General features: G+C 35.3%; 1 protein-coding gene across 1 annotated transcript in view; it reads left to right on the plus strand.

Moving 5' to 3' along the window:
- Positions 1-10,410, plus strand: part of CAMK2D (calcium/calmodulin-dependent protein kinase II delta) — a 274,275-nt gene that overhangs the window by 219,668 nt on the left and 44,197 nt on the right. The window contains exons 9-13 of the mRNA XM_012655072.1: positions 1,073-1,195; positions 2,044-2,127; positions 2,583-2,625; positions 5,800-5,837; positions 10,071-10,130. Coding sequence (XP_012510526.1) covers positions 1,073-1,195; positions 2,044-2,127; positions 2,583-2,625; positions 5,800-5,837; positions 10,071-10,130 — 348 coding nt within the window. The remainder of the gene's footprint in view (positions 1-1,072; positions 1,196-2,043; positions 2,128-2,582; positions 2,626-5,799; positions 5,838-10,070; positions 10,131-10,410) is intronic.

Below are 10,410 nucleotides of genomic sequence, written 5' to 3' on the forward strand. Positions count from 1 at the left end.
GGTGAAAGAGAAACTTCTGGAATTAAAAAATGACAATTGTTAAACTGGCCAAAATTACAGGTATTAAAGAGTCAATATTATTTTCCTCATGTTGCATTTTGCCAATGGGTCAAAGTGCCCCTTTATAACTACTAAACGTGGACTAATTTGATTTTATGACATAATAACAACAGCTTTGGTTTTCAGGATTGTCTATAAAAATTCACGAATTAGGAAAGGAAGCTGGTATTCTGTTATTTAGCAACTAATGTGATTTCAATGTCTCTTAACCAGTGAAGAATAGTATTTCTACTAAATATGCTAATTATATGAAAGTAAGGTTAAATAATTATCTTTTCAGAAAAAAATAAAGTTATGATAAGTAGCTTCATCATATAGTTATTAAGGTAAAATGGATTCCTACCAAAAGCTATGAGATTTGGTTACTTTCATATAGTTTGGTGAAATTTGTAATTAGGTAGATTAACCTTCTTGAAGTGTTAAAATGAAATCCTACTGAAGCCCTTGTAGTCTCGAATTCTTCTCACTACAGCACTCCAGGCAGCCACGATTAATGGGCCAATTTTGGCACAGGAACTAAAGCTGTTTTATTATCTCTGCTATTATTGCTCATGAACTGTGAAAATATATAATACCTCATTTTGAACCTTGGCATAATAGCATGATGACATTCATACATGTAATAACCTCTTAGCTTTTTTTGAGTTTTGCAAACAACTCTGACAAAGATTACATAAAATTTCATTTTCAAATCAAAGCAAAGACACTCTGAAAGGAATAGAACATTCTTAAGTTATTTTTCTGAGTTTTAAAATGTATTTTACTATATGTAATATTTAATTTAGTACATATGTTGGTCCCTTGTCAGATACTCTTTAATATATACAGTTATCTACATAGGGGGAGGAATATATCTGGATCAGTTTATCTATTTTAGATACAATTTAACTTATACAAGAAGTAAATGTATGAAGAAATTCAGCAGTAAGGAAATAATGTGTGTATTTGGCTCTTCCCTGTTTTACAGAGTATGTCTATTTTTTAAACTCTTTGTAAATTTATCTTTTTGAAGTTTCCGTCACCAGAATGGGACACAGTGACTCCCGAAGCCAAAGACCTCATCAATAAAATGCTAACCATCAACCCTGCCAAACGGATCACAGCCTCAGAGGCGCTGAAGCACCCATGGATCTGCGTAAGTGACGGTTCTCCAAAAACCTCAGCGGCGAAAATGAAAGATAAACTCTCCTTTAATATTTTTTTCATAGATTAAAAATAATTTTGCAGAAAAAAATGAAACTCAGAATGAATGAATGTTTGACTCAAGGTATTTAGGAAAATGAATTTCGTAATGGTGAAAAATGCCACTTTCCGTAGCGGTCTGATTTGCATATGTTGTTAAATAAATATTGCCTATAATAACACAAGGAATGAGTATTCCCCATATCAATTATTGACAATACTCATGAACAGAGGTTAAGAAAATAGCACCAAGATTAAATGTGTCCCAGATGAAAAGATTAGACAAAGTTCATTTACCATTAGGCAGCATTAGAAACAAGTTTGAGGTTTGGAAGCTGAGAGGAGAGTTTTATTGCATGAAAGAATGGCCATAGTAGTCTGCATATACTTTAGAAGTACTAAGAACAGTAATGTGAAATTGGGGGTGGAGATGAGGGTTATCTAGAGACCTCAGGAAATTTCTCAGGATGAGTATCAAATTTTAAGGCAATAAATACAATGCTAAGTAAATGAAAGGCAGCCCAATAAAAGAAGTGATTAAAGACATTGAAATAAGGATAATTTGGGAAATTGTTGATATTCATTTCTATACTTTATATACATAAATTTGGCATCATAGTCACCAGTAGTTTTGGCAAAATCAGTCTTTATTTTTAGATAACTTTGGTCATTGGATACTTACAAGTTGATCGTATGGTGAAGCACCGCTAATAGAGATTTGATGAAGTCTAGGACGCTATTATTAATCTTAGCATGTTTTAAATATCCTCAGTTGAGTCACTTTTTCTCCTCTTCTTCCAGCAACGCTCTACTGTTGCTTCCATGATGCACAGACAGGAGACTGTAGACTGCTTGAAGAAATTCAATGCTAGAAGAAAACTAAAGGTAAACCATTTTATATTTTTGTGGGGAAGTAGATTTGGCAGAGTGAGAAATGAAATGCTATGTAAGGAAAGTAATTTTCACAAAGGCTATTCGCTGTGTAGACCTCAATACTCTTATGATTCTTTTTCTGGGGCTTGGGAAGATGGAATATCCACCAGGATCAAACCTGTGATGAAAACCTAAAATCAGTGTGGCCACATGTGTGGCGGTTCCTCCCTTCAGTGGAAAACAGCTGTGCAATTCGATAATCTGAGTCTGGCCCACACATGCGGGTGGTCCCTGCATCATGAGAGACGCAGGTCTGTGACTCTCAGAAAACCGAAAAACAGAAACAAACAATCAAAATCCCCTAACTAAAATTAAGGCCAGGAGATTCTGTTATCAAAGACTGTGTGTCTGTTAGGTTGAAGATTTGCAGTGGCAACATTGATTTTGTATTCTTATTTCCTTGACAGGGTGCCATCTTGACAACCATGCTGGCTACGAGGAATTTTTCAGGTACATGCATTCAGAACTCTGCTCCTAATCCTCCGTTCTCCTCTTTAAGTAGTCTTTTTTATCTTTTCGGAATTAAAAAAAAAAAAATCTAGTAATTAGAAAAATCCCATTGCTCAGAGAGACGGCAAATGTGTGGCGTAGATTCCTTCTACACCTGTGGCTGCCATTTAGCAATCGGCCCAGGTGCTGTCTGAGCCTCCACACCTGCCCCCTCACAAGCCTGCCCCCCTCACAAGAGTGCCCCAGGCAGCTCCGGCCAGTGGTCAGTGCTGGTGCACAACTAGAAACCATGTGTCCAACACTGGGGTGTGCACAAGTTGTGGAAATGTGTACTCACTCATTTTTAGGCTCAGCATTCTGAACCTAGAATTTATTAACTGAAATTTCATAAAGTAATAACTATGAATAAGGTTTTTCTGTCTCATTTTCATAGGGAATCCCAATAAGCAAGATTGTTAAAAGAAGACCATTATTGAGGATCCCATTCTCTTAGGCCTAGGTTCTTTCGGACGTACAGTAGTGTCTTGGCATGCTATAAGAATGATTGCAACTGTCAAAGGTATCTAAGTCAAGAATTTACAGAGAACCTTCCACCAAGTACTATCATAGGATAATAAACGTTCCTCAAAATCATTTCACGGTAAAAATAAACATGTTAAATAATGGGCTAAAATAAGCCAAGGCGTTTCTTTATTGTAGGAGTGACTCTCTAAAACAGAGATAAAGGTTGTATTACTCCCACAAATTATTTGAGTCTTGGAGACTTCTTCTTTGATAGATTGTCTCAAAGGTCCAGGTTTCCAAAAGTCAAATTTTTGTAAATGCTAAGCAATCTTGTGCTATCAGGTAATGATCCATTATATCATTATTAAATGTTCTTCAACCAATTTCTAGTTATTATTTACTATTGTGTTAAGTGATCACCTTTTCCCCCCCTTAGCATTTGGTTTTAGATGATGTGAAACCATAAGAGGCCTTCCAAAGGCTGTTAAAAAACAGCAACAATGATGATAGCACAATGAATAAGGCGACAAACTGAGGGACTGTGTTGGTCAGTTGTTTGTATGTTGTCCGATTTGTTTAGTGTAATAAAACCTTGTTGCTGCCTTTGTCAAGTTACCTGTTTTATAAACACTTGCTTAATATGGTTGACATTTATATGAGTCCAATGCCATACATTAAATATTAACTAATATGTACTATACTCAAATAAATTAATATATCACTGTGGCCCAGTAATTAGTGAATCATGAAAGGTAGCATGAATTGTTATAAATTCATATAGCATAAATTGTTAATGGCAAACTAACTTGAAAAAGAAATCTCCAGAATTAAAATTGTGTATTTCGTTGAAGTGTTAAATACACTCTTAGGCATAAATTGGGCCTGTATTAATGTACGTACCCACATATGAAAGCTTTTTGTTGACCTCATGTTTTCCTGTTCATCGTCCTGTAAACTAAAAACTCATGACTAATATGTGGATTTTATATCATTTCTGAGTGTCGTAGCATGAAAAGCAAACTTTTTTTTAATTCATCACTTTCAAATCAACTGAATAACATTAGACCCAGTTACAACATCTTGTAGTTGAAATTGCATTTTAGTTTGGGTATTTTATTCATTCTATTTCATTGCCGAACATGTTCTTTAAAGTAATTTGTCCGGAAGTATATGGTTATAAAGTTGTTTTTGTTTTTTCTTTTCTCCCTTTATGTGGAATGTATTTCTTGTGAGGTAAGGTGAAGAGTAACCTACAGGGACATTTCTGCATCTCCAAGGCCAAATCCCTGCTTACCCCGATCATTGTCTTCTCTTTGCTTGCTATTGCGATTCCAGTTATCCTGAGTTTGCTTTCTAATCTATTAACTGCCACAGGATATACTTAATGTTGCTTTTCAGCTCCAGGCAAACAGTACTATAGCTAAGGCCACTATTTCTTACAATCTCAATTAATAATAAATTAATAGCTATGTTGCTAAATAAAATTAACTAGATAAAATTAACATTTTTTGTACCTTTTAAATAAATTTAAAATTTTACCAAAGTGATATCAAAATAATGTCCCAGATCAGATGAATGTCAGGAAATTACATGTTCATGCAGTTCTATTCTAGCTAGGTATTTCCACTTGTGATGCCAAATTCTTTTGGGATGTTCTTAAATAATTATACATAATTAACATTAAATAGGATCATAAATGTGTACTTTGTCCTGCATATTCATAAATTCTACACCTGGCATACTAATTGTCATTGACAGTTATATTATCTGTTCACCGTGTATGTACCCATCCATAAGTATGTATTTTGAAGGGATGACTTCACCTTTTTAATTACACTGAAGAAGTTCAGTAACAGAAGGAATGATAAAAACTCCCCACCAAAAAAAATGAAGTTTCATATAAGACCATATGCTTTAGGATTTCTCTGATTTATTTGAAGATTTCATTTTGTTTTATATCTTGTCTCAAATTTTATGATTTTTACCTTTTCAATGTAAAGGCTTATTGTTTATGAAGCCTTTGTATTCTGATTTTGAAGTATAAAAGGATACATAATGCTGTTTTTTAAAAAGGTCATGGACTAAGCATTTTGAAAATTTGCTCTAGGTCAATAATATGCCATTTCATTTAAATACAGTTAATATTTTTTGTAAAACTGAAACTGCCTGACTTCATAAATATATTAAAGAGGTTATTTAGTCAGAGCAAATTGTTACAAATGAGTTTTCAGCCTCTAGAAAGAGGGTCTTAAATGGCAGAACTGACATGGTCACCATACTTGTGTGAATGAACATGTAATACAATCTGTCAGCTGATGTCTCAAGACTGATACCAACTTTCTGGATTCCAAAAGGATAGTCCAGTTAAAGTTCCAGTATCCTTTTCGCAACCAACGGTGAAATAAAGTCCAGTAACACAACTGGCAAACTGTTCAATTATACCCAATGAAGTACCTCAGAATTTAATTCTGAATTTGTTGTGGCAAACCAAGAAAAGGGATACTGTGTTTCAATGTCCTGTAAGCTCGCGCTCATCAGTGTGACCTTGATAACTTGGCATATGTTGGCCATAACTCAGCAGAGGTGGTAGAAGGAGACCTGACTGTTTTGTTGCCTGGTGATGTGTTTCTAAGGATAACTCACTAAGCTGATTTTGCTCTCATTTCACAGCAGCCAAGAGTTTGTTGAAGAAACCAGATGGAGTGAAGGTAAGTTAAACAGGTGCTCCTAATCCATTTCTGACGTTGAATAATTTTTAAATGTTAAATATAAGTCTTAAGTCTGTGCAACTTGTATTTTTTATAGTTTCTGATAAAGGATGCAAGTTGAAATAAGAAATAATTTAATACACAATGATGACTAACGTTTATACCAAGAAATATATTTTTCTATCTGATTATATAGTAAGTAATCATGGAAAAAACCACTCCTAAACCCAGTATAGAGTTCCTATAGAAACTAAGCGTCTATGTCCTCTCCGCCCAAACTACCATGGTGACCTGAAAATCTGTAAAAACCAAATGTTTTTGCAAATCATGATGCTATGTACTTTTGAAGGCTGCTGAAGTGCATAGCCTTTCAAAAAAACCTCACATTAGATGTGGAAAATATAACATCAAATGACTAAAATTTCTCTGCTCAGGCATTTTTTATAAAGTTCTTAATTGTTTCTGTGTTTCTCTCATAAGGTATTGAGAAATATTCAAGGAGAATATTCCGAACCAATCTTATAGAAATCTTCCAAGAAAAGTAACAGCAGGATATTTTGACTTTCTTGGATTTCTAAACAAAATAATGCAATTTATTTCCTACTGATTGTATTTTGCTTCAGGGGAATTTCCTTTTGATGGAAGGTGACCTTCTATTTGCATAATGATATTTGTTATCTTTCCAGAGTTATCACCTAAATGTTTTATTTCTTTAATCCTTTTCTTTCCCTTCCAAGGGCAGATGCATACATTCCTCATCAACACTCCAACATTCTTGGGAATTAATTACTATTCTAACATTTGAACTTGACCCAAAGTCAAGTGGTCAACTCCTGTTGCAAATATAACATTAAAAAATCATTTGTCACTTCAGTGTTCATGCCCAGTCATTTCTTCACCACCTGTCTGGTCAAACCTGGAAACTTCCCAAGTGCTGGTGACCTTGCACCTGAGATTCCCATTAGGATGGCATTTCCACTTACCAATTGCTTCCCTCACCCTGTAATTTTATCTTCCTTCTGCTTAGTTTATTCAATTTAGGTTTCAATAATGACAGTTCATGTCTGCTGCCTTTTCCCAATAGTACATTGGAGGAAATGTGGTGTTTTAATTTTCCAAATGTTTTCTTCTCCTGGGTTTTTCTGTACTGTTTGGTGATGGAGAACTCAGAGTTCCTATGGAATTTATTTTCACTACTATCCTTGTATAAAAAGAAACATTTCCAGAACTTTTCTTCTTCTAGTCCACTTACCCCCTTCTTTAAAGATAAAATTATTCTGTACTCCGTGCTTTGATACTTTAAATTCAACCGGTCGTATGTTTTTCTTTTCCTTTCTCTTTGACTGGTCAATTCAGAAAAGGAAGTCCAGTTCGAGTGTTCAGATGATGGTGAGGATCTCCACCTGCCAGATTGCTCCTCTTGGGAAAACTCACTCTTAGGAAGAAAACAGTCTTACTTACCTAAGCTAGTGTCAGTAGAGAAAGTGTAGGACCGTTACAGGTCGGTGTTAACTATCAAAAAAACACGGTACTCCACTTACACATTATACTGGTTTTCTCTGGAACTGAAGTTTTAAATACGTAAAAAGTTCAACTCACATCCATATGCTATGGACTGATTTGATCTCTTACAAGGACAAAGTCCAATTTTCTCTTTGAAAATAAAAAGACCATGACATAATTAATGTCTGTTTACTGATAACTGAAGGAACACTATATGATTATTTTTAAAATGATGCTCATGTTGCTAAAATAGAAGTGATGCTCAGTTGAGACACACATACTACATTCACCATGGAGTTTATAAAGAGTGTGAAAGTCATCTCACAGTGGACCCACCCTAGTTAAGCACCTTTAAAGGAAATGTTCATTAACCTCAAAACTCAATAAATTCAACACTTGAGAAACAGGAATATCATACCCATGCCTCATCAGAGTAATTCAGTAGTGCATCATATAAATATCTGGTTCAATTCAGTTTTTTTTGAAAATGAAAAATACTCTGCTTCCATAATATAAAATAATTACATTCACAGACAAAAGTGCCAGAGTTCTTACATGTTTAAAAGACAGCTGTGGTTGAACCCGTGCTTCTATTTGATTTTTTGAATGGAAGTTCTTCTGGCCTTTTACTTAGAAATTCTCTTACATTTTTTCAATTAATTAATGCTACATATACCTCCAAAAGATTTCCCATATTAGAAAATGATCATTAAGTTAATGTTTACATTAACGAAAAAGGTTTCAACTGCACATTTAAACATGACTGAAGGTGAGGGTTGAGGCTCCCAGACATTTAACTCACGTTTCCCACAGCTGACAACAAAGGGTGGCTCAGCTAGACAGAGTGCCTTTCATCTGGAAGAGATGATGGTGTGTGAATGCCGTGTATCCATGTGTGAATGTGTGTGTGTATGTGTGTGTGTGTGAGCACGTATGTGCTTGTGCAGGTAAGTTTGTGTGAACAGGTGTGCATGGGGGGCATTCTCACTAAAATAAAGCAGTTCTTGGCAACTACATCCCAGAAAAGAAATCAAGTATCTTATCTCAAATCAGAAATGAGAATACTGATACAAGCTAAACATAGCCTATTACATACATGTGGTACTTTGATCGTAAGTGCCCCTGATGACAGGAAGCCAGCTATGTTTGCCAAGCACTCTCCTGAATCAGAAGCTATGTTGGTGTGCTTCCCTCCCCTTTCTCTTACACCCTATACTAACATAAATACTGAGTTTTGACCCCTCTTTCTTAGACTCCATCACCTCTTATCACTTTTTGGCTCTTGCACAAATTTTATGTTAAATTCTGTTCACTTTGATCTAAAGAAAAAAATGTTTATGTGCAAAATATAAATTGATGATTTTACATTTAAAGAGTTTTCCAGTAAAGGAAAATTGAAAAGTTTTCTCTCTTTTTCTGCATGTCACAGAGCACAGTGTTACGGTTTATTTAAATAATACTGATACCAATAACCACACAAATGTGAATGAACAGAAAAGGAAAATATTGCATACCTAAATTAATTTCTGTTACCCTCTATCTTCTTCTCAGTGCTAGTTTCGGTATGATAAATAGGTATGAAGTATAGACTTCCCAAAAACACAATTAAATTGGTGTAATCACTTGTACTCATGTGGTATTCATTTATTTTATGCAGTCTATGTTTTTCATTAAGTCCTTAAATACATTTATATTAAAATTATGGGGGTGTGTTCCTTTAGAAAATAATGTATAAAGAAAACACCTACACGATAAAGTATAAGAAAACGAATGTTTATTTTTATTTTTGTTTGGTAACCATAACGTAAGTTGTCATGCATGGTTCAAGAGCATGTTGATTATTACTTTTTAGTCTTTGATTCTTTAATGCCCAAACTCAACTGTAGTTTCAAGTCGCCACTTGGCCACAAAGAATCTTCTCTGTGGGCCATTGTGATACTTACTGACCCTCTGCGTTGCTTTCACAATGTGGCTTCCGCAGCGGTAATGAAATCCTCTTTATGGTCAGATCCAATAGTGTTCAAGCAAGGCAAAAATGTTACCAAATATATTCTTCAATGATGGGAATAGCACTTTGACAGAAAACATAGTATTTTCCTCCGAAACAATTATTAAAAAAACATTCCTTTTACATCCAGCATATAGTAGAGTTTGATTTCCTCACCTATAATTGAAGGCGTAACGGTTAAGGAGACCTTACACTTATCATTTTTTTACAATACGATAATACCTGCATCTCATCAGAAGATCTAAGTTTTTAACTGGATGCCTACTAGACAAAGTAAGGATGGCTCCCCAGAGAAAGATGGTCTGATGTGTGACTTCAGGCTGAAGAATAAAATGAAAAAGCAAAAGGAATGTATTCGTAACAGTGAACAGTGGGAAGCCCGAAAACAGAATCCGCCTTGAAGAGTGTGAGAAAGGGTTGTGTTCATTTCATACTCGAAAGCCCGATTCGAGCTCCGCTGAAGCAGCTCTTTGTCTGTTTGCAAAGGTGGCACAGCCCAGTCTGTTTGGTCATCCTGCCCTCCCAGCACGGTCCCAGCCTGTGCGTGACCACCAGAGACTAGAAGTGATCATCCTTTCCCATCAGTCATCAGTGTCTTTCACGGTCATCTCCAGTGGCTCTTTATTTGCATGTCTCTCTCTCCATGTAGACACGCTACCATAGAGACATTGGCTACCAAGGGGTTTAAGGCGTCTCTGTTTCTATTTTCTGCATACCCACAGATAAACAACAAAGCCAACGTGGTAACCAGCCCCAAAGAAAATATTCCCACCCCGGCGCTGGTATACCTGGACTCTTCGTAACCCTTCTAAAGCTCTTTACTGTTTTTTGTTGTTTCTCTCATTTGCTTTCACTTTATAGATACATATATAAATATTTTATTTTGTTGGGTTGTCTGTTTTTATTTTTGCTTTCTAAGACATGACAAAAGTTTATTTCTCTTTTTTTTTCTTTTTGTTAAGATAGTTGTCAAGCAGTGTGTTTCTAACATGAGATGATCTCATTTCATCGTTGAACATTGTACTGATAGCTGTGGCCTCTGTAGTTGAAATCGTTGCATGC

Source organism: Propithecus coquereli, unplaced genomic scaffold (genome assembly GCF_000956105.1).
Source record: "Propithecus coquereli isolate 6110/MARCELLA unplaced genomic scaffold, Pcoq_1.0 Scaffold46, whole genome shotgun sequence".
NCBI lineage: Eukaryota > Metazoa > Chordata > Mammalia > Primates > Indriidae > Propithecus > Propithecus coquereli.